The sequence below is a fragment of the Bactrocera neohumeralis genome, unplaced genomic scaffold (genome assembly GCF_024586455.1).
Source record: "Bactrocera neohumeralis isolate Rockhampton unplaced genomic scaffold, APGP_CSIRO_Bneo_wtdbg2-racon-allhic-juicebox.fasta_v2 cluster09, whole genome shotgun sequence".
NCBI classification, from domain to species: Eukaryota; Metazoa; Arthropoda; class Insecta; order Diptera; family Tephritidae; genus Bactrocera; species Bactrocera neohumeralis.
The window spans coordinates 23,442,308-23,460,921 of record NW_026089622.1 but is presented as its reverse complement, the minus strand read 5'-3'; the positions used below and the strand labels follow the sequence as shown (position 1 = coordinate 23,460,921).

The 18,614-nt window shown below is 41.7% G+C and overlaps 1 protein-coding gene across 1 annotated transcript; it reads left to right on the top strand.

Moving 5' to 3' along the window:
• Positions 1-2,485: 2,485 nt before the first annotated feature.
• On the top strand, positions 2,486-3,989 carry LOC126764245 (uncharacterized). Its single transcript, XM_050482054.1, has 2 exons — positions 2,486-3,643; positions 3,709-3,989. Exons 1-2 carry the CDS (start codon positions 3,416-3,418, stop codon positions 3,814-3,816), a joined length of 336 nt encoding a protein of 111 aa, XP_050338011.1. The 5' UTR covers positions 2,486-3,415; the 3' UTR covers positions 3,817-3,989.
• The last annotated feature ends 14,625 nt before the right edge of the window (positions 3,990-18,614 follow it).

Here is an 18,614-nt window from a genome sequence, read left to right as displayed (position 1 = left end):
ACACGAAAAGCTCCGTCAGGATCGGGAAGGACCTCTCCGAGCCGTTCGATACCAAACGAGGTTTCAGACAAGGCGACTTCCTATCGTGCGACTTCTTCAACCTGCTCCTGGAGAAAATAGTTCGAGCTGCAGAACTAAACAGAGAAGGTACCATCTTCTATAAGAGTGTACAGCTGCTGGCGTATGCCGATGATATTGATATCATCGGCCTCAACACCCGCGCCGTTAGTTCTGCTTTCTCTAGGCTGGACAAGGAAGCTCAGAAAATGGGTCTGGTAGTGAACGAGGGCAAAACGAAATATCTCCGGTCATCAAACAGACAGTCGTCGCACTCGCGACTTGGCTCTCACGTCACTGTTGACAGTCATAACTTTGAAGTTGTAGATAATTTCGTCTATTTAGGAACCAGCATTAACACCACTAATAATGTCAGCCTGGAAATCCAACGCAGGATTGCTCTTGCCAACAGGTGCTACTTCGGACTGAGTAGGCAATTGAAAAGTAAAGTCCTCTCTCGACGAACAAAAACCAAACTCTATAAATCGCTCATAATTCCCATCCTGCTATATGGTGCAGAGGCTTGGGCGATGACAGCAACCGATGAGTCGACGTTACGAGTTTTCGAGAGAAAAATTCTGCGAAAGATTTATGCGCATTGGCCACGGCGAATGGAACGATGAGCTGTACGAGATATATGACGACATTGACATAGTTCAGCGAATTAAAAGACAGCGGCTACGCTGGCTAGGTCATGTTGTCCGGATGGATGAAAACACTCCAGCTCTGAAAGTATTCGACGCAGTACCCGCCGGGGGAAGCAGAGGAAGAGGAAGACCTCCACTTCGTTGGAAGGACCAAGTGGAGAAGGACCTGGCTTCGCTTGGAATATCCAATTGGCGCCACGCAGCGAAAAGAAGAAACGACTGGCGCGCTGTTGTTAACACGGCTATAATCGCGTAAGCGGTGTCTACGCCAATTAAGAAGAAGAATTTTACTTTGAAGTATTTCTACTGATTTCTTTGGATATATCAGCAAATAAAATTAGCAGTCATGTGTGTTTTACTGCGCATCTGTAAATGTAGTTAATTCTTATTGGACATTACATTAACATTGCTTGGGCAAACTTGTACCAATTTACATAATCATACGTTTTTGTCTTTTACATTCTGTTAATTTGTTCTAATTTAATTTCTTCAAAATTTCATATATTTCTTCTCTAATTCTTTTGCCGCATTATATTTTCTTCCCTGCCGCCGTTTGTTGAATCTTTCCAGCGTCGCACTTCTTTCTCGACATTTTAATTGCTGTAGTTTGTGCAGAGAACTTAAAGCATAGCGAAGGTGCAAATTGAATTCTGTGTGATATTCGATTTGACGGCTAACAGAGCTGATAGAATTGTGGTAAGGAATTCACCATTTTCGCTGCTATTTAGCAGAAATGAGCACGTTCTCTGGCACAAATATATGTAAAACGACTGAATTCAGGCGAGAATAAATAAAGAGAAATGTTTTGAAGAAAAATATGCAAAGTAACACAGAGAATGTAAAAAAGCATTTTCTGAGTCACATATGCGTGATTATTTGTATTAAATGAACCTTTGTTTTCCGAAAAATGGTAAAAATTTTAATTTTTTTTTACAAAATCGGGAAAAATTAGGTAAAACTAATTTTAATTTTATTTCTCTTTAATTTTATTTTTTAATTTGTAAATAAATTAATATTTCAAACAAATTATATTTATTTCGACTATTACAAAGTGAGGATGTGCCAAATGAACTTCATTTCTTCGAAGAAAATTGATGACCTTCATGAAATATGCATATTCGCATTATTTCGTTATCATTTCCATATTTGTACCAATAAAATTTCTATGGCATATACATATGTATATTATTCCTTTGGCATAATTGTCTGTATGTTTACGAAAGCAAATGCGAGCCACATACATACATACATATGTACATACATTCATAATAAGAAGTGTCGCACGCATCTTTCGCATCTCCGTTGTCACGGACACTCACGGTTTGTCAAAAAGTCAACACAGCATTGTGTGATGATAGAAAATCCAAGCTGTGCCGAAAAAAATAAACGAATGGCCGCCGATTGTCACCGCTTTCCTTGCCGCTGTAACAGCTTCGCCAACAAACTACAGTTTACTCGCGATAATATGAACACCCTAAATTATGAACCCCCCAAAATATGAACACTTTTTGGCTACCATTGACTACTCTAAAATATGAACTTTGGACAAAAGCTCTAAAATATGAACAATATTGTTGTCAATAACGAATTTAAAGCGCTTTGGAATTTGGGGAATTCCCTAGTTATTCGCATTCAATATGCATGTACATACATACTATGTATTTACCCATTGCTCGAAAATGCTTACAGGTGCTCATTACAGGGTTTGATTTTGTCTACGTTAGTCGTCTGTAGGAAATTTTAAGTGTTTTTGGTTGGTGATTGCACGCAAGCATAAGTGCCTCTTTATTTTCTTAAGAAATAATCAAATGTAAATAATTTTGAAACATGCACACAAAAAAGCATTCGTTTCTGACTTTAAGAGACAAATCCGATATTTTGGAATGCTTACGAAAAGGTGCAAGTGTTGCAAATTTAGCAACTAAATATGGAGTGGCAAAGTCTACAGTATGTGGAATAAAGAAAAATAAAAACGCTATCCTTAAATGTGTTAACGATACATTTTTGGGTCCTGGAAAAAGGAAAACTATGCGTCCATCAGAGTATCCAAAATTGGAAAAATCGTTGTATAGATGGTTTTTGCATATGAGGGACAAAAAACTCCCGGTGAGCGGACTGATGATAAAAGAAAAGGCGAAGGTGCTTCATTGTACAATTAAAGAAAATTGCCTTGACTTCAATGCATGTGATGGATGGCTCCAAAATTTCAAAAAGAGATATGGCGTTCGGTTGCTCCAAGTTTCTGGGGAAAAACTATCTTCACAGCCCCAGTTGGTCGATCCATTCAAAAAAGCTCTAAAGACGAAAATGGAAGAGATTGGTTTAAGTCGGGAGCAAGTTTACAACTCCGACGAATCCGGTTTATTTTGGAAACTTTTACCACAAAAGACGTATGTATCATCATTAGAAAAAACAGCCCCAGGAGCAAAGATGGAAAAGCAAAGAATAACATTCTTGTGCTGTTCAAATGCGGAAGGATCTCATCAACTCGAGCTCCTTGTGATAGACAAGGCCAGAAACTCCCGTTGTTTTAAGGGGTTTGACTGCCCTGTTCATTATAGACATTCAAAGTCCGCTTGGATGACTGCCGCTATCTTCAAAGATTGGTTCCATCGTTCATTCACCAAAATGCAATCAGGATTACAAAATTTTATTACAGAAACAGTCTTTTGGCTTCCGTTGCTGCAACAGGATGTGACTTGCTAGAGTCTATGAAGCAAATTTCACTTAAGGACGCTATTATTACCCTTGAATCTGCATGGAATAAAGTGGATGAGGCTGTGCTATCAAAATGCTGGAACAATGTTTTGAGTATGCTTGAAAATCAAGAAGATCCTGAAGATGAAATTCCTTTGAATATCCTTCGAAGGCACTTGAATATGAATGTGGGGGACTTGGAGGAGAGCGCAGCCAATCTTTTACAAAACTTGAGACCTGAGGTTTGTTTTATCAGAAACGTAAACTCAAAAAAGTTGTATTTAGTACATATTTATATTCACTGCAGATTGGAATCACTGCTTGCGACGTTAGAGAATGGAACGAGGATGCTATTGAATTCAATGAAAATGAAATACAAGAAATATCCGACGAAGACGACCATACTGTAGAGTAAGACGACTACAGCAAGAGAAGCTATTGACATATTTAATAATGCTGTGGAATGGGCTGAAAGTGAAATGGTTGAACAAAAGGAACTAAATGTATTAAAGAACCTAAGGGAAAAAGCAGTTTTTAAGCTGGTTGAACAAAAGAAACAGCAAAAGAGGATTACCGATTTTTTTCCAAAATGAGCTTTAACTTTTTATAAAATTAAAATATGTATAATATGAAATTATATCTAAACTGTTCTGTTTACATGCAACATTGTTTTACTTGTGTAACGAAAAAAATTAATAAAACAAGTTTATTTTGAAGTTTAAAATAAAAAAAAATTTAATTTAATACTACATTTTTTCGTTTTTGCACCTTTCGTAAATATGAGCACTCTCGCAAAAATTAACAGTCCTGTTTTTAATTAGTTCATATTATCGCGAGTGCACTGTATGTATGTTTTTGTATGAGCTTGCAGTCACGGAAAAATATTTTAGAATAGACAAATATTTTAAATCGACAACGGCTATGTTGCCACTTTTGTCACTTCTTTCTGCGAAGAAACATCAGAAAGTCATTCAATTTATGATTTTTAGCTCTTGCCATCGTCGCGAAAAAACGCTTGTTGGCAAAGGCATGCTCGGGGAGATATTACGGCGTCTGTTTTTATGAATGAAGCGAGGTCGCCTGTGGAATATACGCTTGCGTTTATGAATGAAATCGTTTTCGTTGTAAAATTTACTACATTTGGCCTTCGCCAATTCGGCTGCCATATTGACTTGTGATGCTTCTGCTATTTAGACAATTGTTGTTTTTGTAGAACAATTGTAAATATTCCGCACTCATCTTTTACACCAACACTATTTTTCCGAACGAAAATAAACGTTAGTGTATATGCACACGCGTAAGGTTGAATAAAATGGGAAATGTCCCAATGGGGTTTATTATAAAGATTTTGTAATAATCAAATAAGTTATATAATGTATGAAGTAGAACTCCGGTCGCACGTGGAGTGAATAACTCGCGAAAAGATGCGCACCAATCGAATAGGCCGAAAAACGAAATTATCGCACAGGCGTACAAGTCGCTGTGAAGGTCAAAAACGAAGTGAAGTGCTGATCTCCTTGTGGTTCCTTTTTTCCCTTTACTGTGTGGGATCCGATGGTGTGATGTGGTTGGTTGGTGTACGTGCATGCGGGTGTCAATATATGATGCTTTTAGGTGTAGTGTGGAATGTGGGTTGTAAGCCCTGATGATTTGTGAAGTGAGTATGGTGAAGGTGCGTGTCAGTGTTGTGAGGTAGAGTTGATGTGGTGTGATAGTGTGGTGTATGTGTAGATGTCCGGTGGAGGATGCTCATTTATACATCCTGGCCCCCCTAGGCGAGTATTCAGCCTTCTGAAGTTGTTGCAGTGTTGCAACAACGTTGCTGAGGCCTGTCTTACGACGGGCTTGTGGCCTAGGATGGCGCCTCCGATGCGGGGTGGTATGATGCTGGCGCCAGGCGCGGGACTCCTCTGAAGGGGAGGCTTGCCTTCGCGGTTGCGGTCTCGTGAGTCACCGACTGGCAGTACGGCCGCGAGGGGTATGATGCCGCTCAACGTCGGGTCCGGCGGTGCGGTGCAGCATCGTGTGATGTTGCTGCATGCATACCTGGCACTGGTACCCGATTGTGCATTCGCGCGTGAGATGAGTAGGCGCCAGGCAATTCAGGCAATGGCCGTGTGCCGGTGCGATCTGCTGGCGTTGCAAGGATGTCATCCCCTTAAAAATTAATGACCTTCATGAAATATGCATTTTCGCATTATTTCGTTATCATTTCCATATTTGTTCCAATAGAATTTCTATGGCATATGTATGTATACATACATATAAGAACCATTGTTTTCCGAAAAATGGTAAAAATTTTATGTTATAAAATTAAATAAAAAATAATTTTCAATAAATTATTATTTCAGAAATTATATTAATTTCGACTATTATAAAATGAACTTAAATGTGGTCATATAAACATTTCATTCATCCTTTCATTTCTTCGAAAAAAATTAATGACCTTCATGAAATATGCATTTTCGCATTATTTCGTTATCATTTTCATATTTGTACCAATAGAATTTCTATGGCATATTTATGTATACATACATATGTATATTATTTCTTTGGCACATTTGTCTGTATGTTTACGAAAGCAAATGCGAGCCACATACATATGTACATACATTCATAATAACAAGTGTCGCACGCTTCTTTCGCATCTCCGTTGTCACGGTCAACCAATGGCCGAAACTTGCGTTTTGTCAAAGAGTCAAGTGCTGAACACATTGAGCGCGAATACACTCGTTCTTATGGACACAGTTATATAGTTGTGAAGCTGCTTTAATAAATGTGTCCCTAAGAACGTGTGTATTCTAATATTTGACAAATGTCGCTTGCAGTCTGTCGCGCTCATTGTGTTCAGCACTTCTGTGATGATAGAAAATCCAAGCTGTGCCGAAAAAAATAAACGAATGGCCGCCAATTTTCACCGCTTCCCTTGCCGCTGTACAGCTCCGCCTACAAACCAGCATATGTGAAGCTGATTGAGATTTAATTCATCATATTCATACTAATATTATTGTATCTTGAAATAAGTATAATTATTATGATGAATAAATCAATATTTACTATCAAGAAGTGTTTGACAGGTGATTAAAATGATTCCTCTCCCTCTAAACCTAGAAAATTAAATAATCCTTGCCGATCCAATCATTCAGTTTCACTTCTATCGCGTGTCTTCATGACACGCCTATTTTTTTAAAAAATTTGGTGATTAGCTGTTATCTTTTTTAATGGAAACGCTGCGGTGTTGAGGGCATTTATTACCTATGATAAGGTCTCGTATGTTTGTGGAAGACTGTGGCTTCCAGACAGGATATCGTCTACATACGTTTGCGTTTTTAAGACTTGTGTTGCCAGTGGAAATTCTGGCTTTATGTCTTCTGCCAGTTCGTGTAGCATCCGAATGACTAGATATGTGCAACAGTTTACGCCAAAGGTAACTGTTTTCAATTTAAAGTCGCGCAGTGGACTATTGGCAGATTTTCGGAAAATAATCCGCTGAAAATCTTGATCATGTTTATGTACGAGTATTTGTCGATACATCTTTTCGACATCCCCATTAAATACGTATTTGTATATACGCCAATTTAATATGAGGAGCATTAAATCTGGTTGGAGTGTGTGTCCCGTAGATAGGCATCTTGAAGCATTGAAGACAACTCTAACCTTTGCGTTTTTTTGTCAGGCTTGACTACTGCATGATGTGGCAAGTAGAATGAGTAATATTTGCCTATTATGATTGTTTCGCATGGGCTTACTTCCTCCATGTGGTCTAAATGGAGGTATTCTTCTATGACACCATCATAATCTTGTTTAATACCTGAGACAGACATGTAGTAACAATACCATATATAGTACAAATACCACATGTGTGTCACCAAATACCAGCAAAATACCATATGAGCAATGTAGTATTTTGCTGGTAACAATACTATGATGTTTCATTGTGGTATTTGTATAAACATAGCTAAAAAACAGGTAACAAACTTTGCTAAAAGCTTTTACACAAAAGCTCTTCGAAAATTCTTCTGACAAAATGACTTAAAAAATTAATTATTGAAATGGAAAACAAAATATTTTTCACAATTTTTCTTCCGGAAAAGCAAGAAATGCTTTATTTTATGTCAGATTTTTAGAGAGTCTTTTAATTAACTTTATATTATTTTAAATAATTGCAGTTATTTTCTCCATAACACACATTTATTTAATGCCTATGAAACAAAGGTAGTATTTGAGTTTACTACATTGCCATGTGTGCCATCAACGTAGTAAACAGAATACCATGATACCTTTACTATGGTATCGTTACTACATGTCTGTCTCAGGTATAAAAGTCTTCACAATACTGATCTTCTGGTGTTGTAATTGAAATGGGGGGCGAGTTCTTCTAACTCGCAAAATTTTCTCAATAGTGAATTGAGGTACTCGTTTGAGATTTCCTCAACTTGAGTTGTTATTGCTGTGACCGGTTCCACAACTAGTCTACTTAGGACCCATCCGAAAATGGTATTTTGCGCCAGCAGTGTTTTCGAAATTTTTTCAACACCTTCTAGTATAATTTTCGATATGAGATCGCTGCCTAAAAGAAGGTCTATTTGAGCGGGGGTGTTGCAGTTGGGATCTGCTAACTTTAGGTGTGTAACCTTTTGCCAATGTTTGCTATCTATATGATAGCTTGGAAGCATGTTGGTAAGTTGCGGTAAGACAATGGCTTCTGCTTGAACGCGCTTATCCGCTTGAGGGGAAATTAGGGTAATGGGGCAGATTTTATTTGAGTTTTGTACCACTCGTCCGCCCATTCCCGTAATTTCATAGTTGGCAGTTTTAGCCTATTTTGCGCCCTAGACGCTATAAATGATCGTTGTGATCCTTGGTCTATTAGGGCTCTTAGTTTGAACAGTTCTCCTCGATGTTTGATGGAGACAACTGCTGTGGGTAATAGTACTCTACTATGATTTTCGCTGTGTAGCGTTTGAGTTTTTAATGCCTTTGAACAGCATGGTGTCTCTTGGCAAATTGCTGAAATTTTTGTTTCGGGAGTTGCTGTTGCAACTAAACCCGTGGCTTTTTTTGAAAAAGTGCTACTTTGAGATGTGTTGGGAAAGTTATTGAGATGTACCAAAGAATGATGCCTTTTGTGGCAATATATGCGATTGAATTTGATTTCGCAAGTATTAAGATTGTGTGAGTGGGACAAGCACTTTGTACAGAGTCTTTTTGACCTGACAAAGTTGTTCCTTTCATTGACATTAAATTTTTTAAATTTCTCGCAAGCTTTTAACTTATGCCCTCCAGTACATAGTTCGCATGACGTGTATTTATTTTGTGCAGATGTGAACGATTGTGGTTTGGAAAAACTTCTGTTTAAATGATTGTTGTTTCTATCTCGATGGATGTGGTAAAGATACCTATTGTTGTAAGTTTGCTGGTACCGATACCCATCAACTGCCGCTGTTCACTACTTAAATCAACATCCAGACTAAGTATGTTTAACGTATCGTAACGTATAATACATAAGTCGCTACCTGTGTCCATTAATGCCGACGCAAATTTTCCGTTGAAACTTACATCCTTAAAAATCAATCCACTCCGCTTCTCCGATTTTACGATTTCTCCTTCATCCGTCATATTATTGACGCTGCTTCGTTCCGATTTAGGAGATTTCCTTCCTTCCTTACAGTAAGCTGCACGATGACCCTCTTTACCGCAATTGTATCACGATGTCTTATTGCGTGGACAGCTTCTAGCGAGATGCGATGAATCCCCGCAGACAAAACATTTCCTGCTAAATGGAACTGCTTTCTGGAAATCCTTGTTTGACGACGATGCCTTCTCCTGGTTCCCATTCACGGGTTGTGACTGGCTGTAACGTATCTTCTCGTATACCTTGATCTGCTCCTTCAAATCCTGTATAGTTTTCGCCTGGTATAGGTTGCTTTTGTTCGACCTTGAGTCCGGTATGGTAGGTAGGTAAGTACATATGGCTGATCGATGATCCCACGTAGACTAACAAATTAGTCCTTTGTGATGCCATTAAATGAAAAACTCCCGTATTCGGGCTTACAGATTGCCGAAGCGCTTTGTAGCCAATATAAAGTTACACAGACGCTTAACTTCAACACCCGCCAGTTCGGTGGGGTGTCCAAAGGTATGCGCCCCCCAAGTGTCTGAGTCTTGACCTCCCAAAAGCGGGACAGTCAAGCAGGAAGTGCTGGCTTGTTTCTACCGCATCTTCCTCTAAACAGCATCTACATTCAGCATCCGGCAAGATACCCATTCTTACCGCATGTAAGCCAATAGGACAGTGGCCTGTTAAAAGACCCACTAACAATGAGATGTTAGCCTTACTGAGGACAAAGAGATCATTTGATCTCCTGCGATCTATACTGGGCCAGAAGGCTTTTGCAACCGCACAATTGCCGGTGCTGGCCCAGCGTTGGACGAGCATCCGCGTGGCCCAGCTATCTAGTAGTAGACCACAAGAAGAAACAGAAGCACCGATCCGTTTCCATTCTACCGATAATGATTCTAGGGTGCCTTTTCTTGCTAACTCATCAGCTTTGCAATTGCCCGCAATTCCGCTGCTAGAGATAACGACGTTAGACATTCTTCGACCAACCCTGAACACACTTCGAATGAGTTCAAGGCTAATATAGCCGCTCTACTATCTGAGTGAATAGTCACTTGTCTGAAGGTGGATGCACTCTGTAACAGCAAATCAGCTGCTTCCTTGATGGCTGCGACCTCAGCCTGGAATACACTACAGTAGTCGGGAAGTCTGAAACAGGAGTTGATGGAGAGCTCCCGACAGTAGACCCCTCCACCAACCTTCCCCCCAAGCTTTGACCCATCCGTGAAGAAGCTTGCTGCCCCTCTCCTCCAACGGCTTCTTCCCACCCACATCTCACTTGTCGGTATATGGGCAGAGAAGGAGCCGCCAGAGTTCGGTATGGCGACTCCATGATCCAGATGATCCGGTATGCAGTCAAAGCTTGTAAGGATATCCGAATGACCAGATGCACGTTCCTTTAAGAAACCATATTCTCTGAGTCTGATAGCCACCTTCGCGGCTATGCACCTACCGGCAATGTCCACCGGCGTAATATTCAAAATTGCATTAAGTGCCATGGTTGGGGTAGATCTTAATGCACCGCATATGCTAATTAGCGCAGCCCGTTGAACGCTTTCGAGCTTTTTGGCCAGTGAGGTCTTCCCTAAAGCCCTCCACCACATGAAGACACCATAGAACAAGATGGGCTTTACTATGGTGTCATAGAGCCAGAGGACCACTTTCGGTGAGAGACCTCATCTTTTTCCAATAGCACCTCTGCAGCAGTATAAGGCAATAGATGCCTTTTTAGCTCTCTCCTCGATATTCGGCTTCCATGAAAGCTTCTTATCCAGTATGAGCCCTAAATATTTCACTGAGTCCGCCGGTTGCAGGCGAATACCTCCCATCTGCGGCAACGGTGCCGCCGGGATTTTATATTTTCGGCTGAATAAAACCATTTCCGTTTTGTTAGGATTAATGGCGAGTCCACTTCCGGCCGCCCACTTTGTTACAACGCTGAGATGTCCCTGCATCAACTCGTACACGGTGCTAAGGAACTTTCCTTTGACCATAAGTGCTACATCGTCTGCGTAGGCAATCACCCGACAGCCGCGATCCTCTAGTTTTTTGAGCAATTCGTCAACAACTAGGATCCATAGAAGAGGAGAGAGAACCCCACCTTGTGGTGTTCCCCTACTCACCCTACGCATCGCACGCGCGCTGCCCCATTCCGTTTCGATCACTCTGTCACACAGAAGACTGAGAATGAGGCACTTGAGGTTCGATTCAACCCCAATACCGTCAAGAGCAGTTATTACTGCCTCCGGTAGGACATTATTGAAAGCTCCCTCGATATCCAGGAAGGTCCCAACAGCGAAGTCCTTGGCTTCAATGGCTTCTTCGAGCCATGATACGACAGTATGCAAGGAAGTGTCAACTGACCTGCCTTTGCGATAAGCATGTTGTGCTCTTAACAAATAGTCTCTCGAAATGCTCTTCCTTATATACCAGTACATCAGTCTCTCCAGAGTCTTTAACAAGAAGGAGGAGAGGCTGATTGGCCTGAAATCCTTGGCCGTGACAGTGGAGCCCCTGCCAGCCTTCGGGATGATCGTAACCTTGACTCGTCTCCAGGCCTCCGGGATGTAACCTAATCTGATGCAATTCGCATAGATAGGTGCCAACCAGCTGCATGACAACTTAACAGCTTGTTGCAGGCGAATGGCGCTGGTATGATGCCGTCTGGTCCCGGGGACTTGAATTGTTTGAACGAGTTAATCGCCCACGTCAAGTGAAGTGTTTCTTCACTACTGAGAGCCCACTTCCCATTTGCGTCCTTGAGATGCCCCAGGGACACTGGGGTTTTTGCGAGAATACGCCTGAATCCCGAGGACTCGTGACAGCCTTCCACTTTTTCACAGAAGCGCTTCCACGAGGTCCTCTTAGCCTTCCTTAACTCGGACTTGTATATTGAAAGTCCAGCTTTATACAAAGCCCAGTCATCAGATAACCCACTCCTGCGGGCCTTGTTGAAAAGCCGTCTGCAAGACGCCCTAATATCTGAGATCTCCGTAGTCCACCATAGAGGTTTCTCTTTGCCCTTCGGCGATCTCAGTGGACAAGACCTCTCCAGCGCAGCCTTGCACGCCGAGCTGAAGACTTTAACCCACTCCTCCACCGCATCGGTGGTGGCCAACGAGTCCACCCCCGGTGCGCGCGGGAGAGTTTGCCTAAGCCTCCTGCGGTAACCTTCCCAGTCCGTGTTCTTAGGGTTCCTAAAAGATTTCCTAGGCGGACCTTCTCCGACTAGACTAAACTCGATGTACCTGTGATCCGAAAAGGAGTGATCATCGAGGACCCTCCAGTTCGAGATCAGCAGGGCAATCGCTTGTGAGGTTAGGGTGAGGTCGAGGACCTCCTCCCTGCCTGCGGTCACAAAAGTAGGAGAGTTTCCTCTATTACATATGCGAAGATCTTCGCCAATAATGAAATCAAAAAGCGACTCACCTCTACTGTTCGTATCCGAGCTTCCCCAGATCTGGTGCCGCGAGTTAGCGTCGGAACCGATGATGACGCCAGTGTCAGTCTTAGACGCTTCGGCTAAGGTCCTTCTCAGCATTAGGGGAGGTGGCTCCACCACATCATCGTGTGGCATGTATGCGGAGATAAGCCAGAAATCTCCGGTGTCACATTCCAGTTTCGCTGTCACAATGTCAGCGCTGCTGAAATTAGGTAAAAGAAATACCGTTAATTCATTCCTTACCAGCATACAGGCTCTGTTCCTACCTGCATCCTTGGCCGACAGGAGCCTATGGCTCTTTGTCCTCAATCCAGATATCCCGTTACCAGTCAGCCACGGTTCCTGGATCAGGACGACATCAGCTCCGTCTTGTTCCAGACGGAGCAATAGATTGGCGGAGGCCACCTTCGCATGCTGGAGGTTAATCTGTAGGAATTTCATCCTTCAGACTTTCCTCCAGGAGCGCTATTTCAGCGCCCAAGTCGTGATCGACCCGAACCTCCTCAAACAGTCGTTCGAGGCTGAAGCCGGAGTCGCCAATCGACGAACCGCCCCCAACACTCGCCACATCCGAGAGATCCGGATCGACTTCCACGGTCATTTGACCGTCGGCGCCCTCTGTCGCACCGATTTCCACGGTTGTTTGACCGTCAGTACCCTTCGACACCTCCACCGCAGGCACCGCAGCTTGGAGGCCATCAGCTCTGGCATCCGATGGAAGTACTTTCAGCACTACCATCTCAAAACCATAGCTTATGGCTCCCTTTGTTTTGCTGAGAGGACCGATGGATTCCGTGTTTAGCATTATCAGCGCTTGCCGATACGGTTCATCAGTCCTCTCCAGCCATAAGACTTTCCAATCCTGCGTTGGAAGTGAGAGATTGCAATATTTGAGGATTTCCTCAACCTCACTCGGAGTGGAAGGTTCGGCCGGCAGCCAGACGCGAGCCCTAGGACGTAGAGGAAGATCCTCCTTGGCCACGGCCTCCAGTCTGGCTCCCTTCCAGACCTCCCCCACCTGGGAGACTGCCTTATTGTACAAGATGGCCGATCTCTCGTCAGCACAACATGTTAGCTTATGCAGCCCCTGGAGCCAACCGGCACTCACACATTTCGGGGGTGGCCCCGGGTTTTCCTTGACAGGAAGACCGATGAAATGGCACCGTCCTCTCTACTGAGATCAAGCACCCCAAGTATTCTGGCCCCAGCGCAACTGGCGCTTTTCCTGTCCGCGGTTTCTTAACAAGGGAGGTTTCTCCCTCATGCGACTTCTGCCGCTTGACCGCCGGTTCTGTCCTGCTGGTTTCCAGTTCTACCCTATCGTACTCGCTCAGCACTTTCTTGGTCCACTCAAGTGTACTCGCATGTTGCTCAGACACCTGACCAGCATGCTTGTCACCGTAGCGCTCCAAGATTTTGGCCGTCAATCGGCGGTCGGACTTTAGCTTTCTAGCTAAAGCTGCCTTGCTCTTACTCCCTGTGGATCCTTTCATAATTCTAGCTGAGGTTCCCCTGCTAGTGCTGGCGATTCCGCCGCGTATGAAGTTTCCGCCCTTCGCTACTACTACTGCCGACGGTTTAGCGCCGGTTACCCCCAGTCTGCTACCTACGGAGACACCTACTGGAGTCCTTGTCGTATCGCTGCCATTACTCGGCGACGGTTTCGTCGCCATGGGAGCAGCATCCCCGCCTGGGTTGGATCTAGGTGCCGATTTCGACAGCCCTTCACCTCCCTTCGTCGTTCTTCCGTCAATTTTATTGTTGTTAAACTTGTCCATGCAAAAAGGGTCCCCACTCAGAGCCGCTATCCGTCGCCCGGAAAGGTAGTCGCCTTTTGTGGTCCCAAGGTTATCTCGATGACGAGGCCAAGGCGAGGGTTGACGTACGCCCTTATGAGGCAATACGTTCAGAGCCGACCAGCGCAAAGAAGGAGTCATCTCAACATACACCTACCACGCCAACTTAACGACGACGGGGGGAACGTACTCTGAGGCCTGCCAGGGTTTTAACGGGACGGGGGCAGTTGCGACATTAGCCCGTCAGCCATTTCCGATGAGTGTCACCTCATCGTACTCAGGTGTCAGAATGCAGCCACCACCAGCCCAGGGTTCTACCAAATCCAATAAAAAGTTTCTCAAAAAACCAGTCCAAAGCCACAGTCGTCTAGGGAGTTGTTAGGCCGTGTAGGCCGCAGGTCATTTAGCGTTACCCAGGATGCACCAGTTTGGAGGCGACCTGCCTTACATCCCAAAAAGTCCGGTATGCCTTCGATGAAATATTCTATTAGGACTGAGTCATCTATCCCTATCGATTTCCCCAACTCCATTAAAACGTATAAATATTCTCGAAGATCTTCCCTATGTCGCTTCCGACGACCCCGTAAAGTACGGTGTACTTCAATCGATGATAATGCTATACCAAATTCCTGCCGCAGCGCTAGTTTTAGTGAACTCCAACTGCTTATTCCTCTCTAGCTTCTTATAAAAATCTTTGCCGCACCCTTCAACAGCAGTTTTGCGTGGATGAATTTCTGCAGCTCGTTCCAATGCGTTTGCCTGGAAATCCTCAAGCCATTGTTCGAAACTTGGACGACCTGTTTCTTTAAACGAAGTCATTGAGTCCTCAACATCTCGGAGAGCAGAGTTGTGGTATTCGACTCTAACCTCACGCACACTTCGTTGGCTTGCTACCTCTTCCACATCAGTTCGGAACCGTCACTCACAGTCAGGCCGAAATGCTCCATCAGTCTGTCTTGTAGTGTCGCTTTCCGTCCAATAGCCCTAAATCGCCTAACCTTTCCTTCAGACCGTCAATGTTGTACAAAAAATCGATAATATTCTAAAAATCTTAATTTCAATTATAATATTTCCTTTTAGCTTGCGTTACAACATTCACTTTTTCCGCATACAATTCTGATAACTTTTGTGTTATTCAGTTCGATCGCAATATCCGCGTTTACAATTTCCATGTACAATTTTAATAATTTGTTTGTTAAACGAATTTTATTACAATATTCGCATATCCGCATTTAATTTTCCTAGATATTTATATATCTCACGTAAGAATTTTTAAAAAGATATTTTCATCAATAAAAGTTTGTTGCGATATTCGCCAAAAGTTTCACAAAAATATTTAAATGCTTATTTTACGTTATTCAAAAACTGTCCAATTGTACATCAAAAGACTTAGCTGTTTCTCCAATGAAATGTAACGCCACCGCCAACGATGAACTGTACTTTACCGTACACACTGTATATACCCGCCTTCTGCTGCTGCTGTTACTGGCGCTGATGCTGCTGCTACTACTACTACTGCTGGTGCTGTTACTGCTACTGCTGCTACTGCTACTACGTCTTCGCCGGCCCTGCGTCTTGTTGCTAGCGTACCTTTCGACAGCCAAGCTTTACCACTCGTCCGTTATGCGGTTTGGGTACCGCAATTTTCGCACACCGTTTAGAATGCCAAAAATTTTTACTTTAAACCGCACTTTATTTCCTTTTCTGACACCACTTGTGGGATTTGATTCAAAATTTGTTGTTTTCTTAACTGTTTATAGTATTTATTTAAAATATATAAATCGCAAGTATTGCTTTTAATAGCTACTCGTATAATATAATATATGTGTGGAATGGTCCGTGGTTGCCGGTGGTCTGTCTGTTTGTCTGTCCTTAATTCGTCTTCGTACCTACTATTTCGTTGGCATTCCAGTCCGTTCGCTGCTGTCACATCTGTTCCCTACACAGTGTTGCATTTCTGTTTCAGTCTTATTGTCCGTTTACACAGTCCTACATGTATATAAATTATTGCCGGTTAGATTAAAACGGCTAAAAAAATTAATTTTTTTGGTCAAAAATGACCTTTATTGTTAAATGTTCTCCTAAGACTAAATACAATTTCAATTTATCCATTATTTATAACTTTAAAATTACTTATACTAGCACTATTGACTTATTTACTTGTGTCGCGTTATTCCGCGTATGCCGGATGTTGATTTGCAATTGTTGCAATGGTTGCATTATTGTTGGTCAGCCTGGCTGTAGTTTATACTGCGCGTGCCGGATGTTAATTGGTTAATTTCTTATCCAGCATTATTCTGCCTATGGCAGTTAACTTTAGTGTTGCTAACTCCTCCGCCGTCAAAAATGAACGTCCTCGTTTGTTCAAACTATTAGGGTTATTGGCACTGTTGACGTGGGAGTTTCCGATGTGTCTTCTTTGTTATTGGCCACATTCACGTTTACATTGTAGCTGGATGGTTCTATTAGTTTTGTCTTACAATTCTTCCTTTTGATTGATGCAGTGCCTATTGTTGCTAGACTGATCAGGCAAATAACTACTAATGAATAATTTGTATATGCTGTGTGGGTTGTCTGCAGTGTTTGTAAATGATTGCTGTTATTTATGTCAGCCGAAGGCCTCTGTTGCCAGTGCTGCTAGATATTTATTTGTAGAATATTAAGTATTGTACAAATAATTTATAAAATAAAAATAAAAATAAATGTGGAGTTCCTTCATCATCTCAAGGCTGAGATTTCTGCCTCTTTGTTCGAAGGGATATTTGACTGTAGGATTGCGGGTAATGATTTGCTAGTTAGTATTTCATTAAAGGAGTGTTTTTGGTTGTCGATTAAAACTGTGGAATTACGATATTGAACGGCGTATGATCCCACAAGATTTATTTTTTGATTATCGATCTCAATTGTGCCATTATACTGGTTTAAATATATGATGCCAGGGAAGATGTTTTCTATCGATGGGATGTGCTGGTTATTTATTTGAGTGCATTCTGCTGGTTCGCTTCTGAGTAGTTGCGGGACACAAGTAGTGTTACTAATATCTATCATATTCTTATAGTTACAAATTCTTATGTGATTATTCTCATTACATTTTGTTTTTATTCCAAATACCTTATGTTTACTACTTGTTACGATATCCTCATAGGGAATTTTATTAATATATTTATTTTTCTTTATGGGTTTGATAACAATTGAATCGCAAATTTCTTCGTTTATTAATGGTATTCCTATCATATCTATAAAATAACATTGTTTCATTTGAGGCTACTTTTATATTTGCAAATTCTAGCGATTCTTCTACATTATTTAATGTGAAGTTATTTTTTATAAAAATGGATTTTGCTAATGCTAGTTCTTCATTTGATAAAATATTCGAATTGACGATTCCGGCTTTGGCCCAATGAATCGCATAATCAATATTAATAATTTCTTCTTTTACAATCTTTAATTTATATTTCAATTCTATAGCTGTACATCTTCATTAGATTGTACCGTTTTTGAAATCTTATTCGATACTCTCGTAATATTGTTTATCCTGTCAAAAATTATTTTATTTATTACTACTTGATTATTGTTATTGTTTATTATATTATTTATTTGATTATCTAAAATTACTAAGTCGTCTTGATCGGGATTTCCCGCGATCCATTTCCAGACTTTTCCTATTGTTTCTAAAGATTTTTAAATCTTTTGGGTCGGAGTCTATTTAGGTAAGTTTGAGTAAGGGTTAATTCATTTATCCAGATGGGTAGAAAGGGATTTTCTGATGTTATCTTGGTTTTAATAGTGTTGTCCATTTCGTCGAGTGTCATTTGAAATGCGTCTAGGTCTACTTTATGTATTATTCGGTAGGTTCCTGTTTGTATTCTTGTCAATCCTGTATCAAATGTTGCTAATTGTGAATTTGTATAGTGATAATTCGGGTGGTGGAGCACGGTGCTCGCTCGTTCCAAAGATGTGGTTGGCCGTGGGGAAACGGTCGGCGCAATTTATTCCACAAAATGTTAAATAAAACAAAGGGTTTCATATAATAAATGTATTTTAAATAAATAAATTGGACAAACACTTACCACGTCTGTATCTCTGAACGGTCGCAAAAGGAGAGAGCGCGCGCAACTTTTTAGTAAGTGTTTAGTTGCGCGCGAATTAAAACTTCGAAAAAACTTCGAAAAGAGAAAAAGAAAAGATTGCTCTGCCGATACAGACGTGGCAAAGAAATTGGGCGGGGGCGGCGTCAACATTCTCCCCGCCTTGCAGTATTACTGCAAATGCAGTTTACAATCAATTACTTAAAACTAACTTAACTAACTGGCTCCTGCACTTCCTCTTCCACGTCTTATTAGCAGATGGGGTGG

What these genes read in the sequence shown, in the direction of transcription:
- LOC126764245 (XM_050482054.1), top strand. Translation starts at nt 3,416, where the DNA reads ATGAAGCAAATTTCACTTAAGGACGCTATTATTACCCTTGAATCTGCA. An exon ending in TACAAAACTTGAGACCTGAG is followed by an intron (nt 3,644 to 3,708) that starts GTTTGTTTTATC and finishes TATTCACTGCAG; the next exon opens with ATTGGAATCACTGCTTGCGA.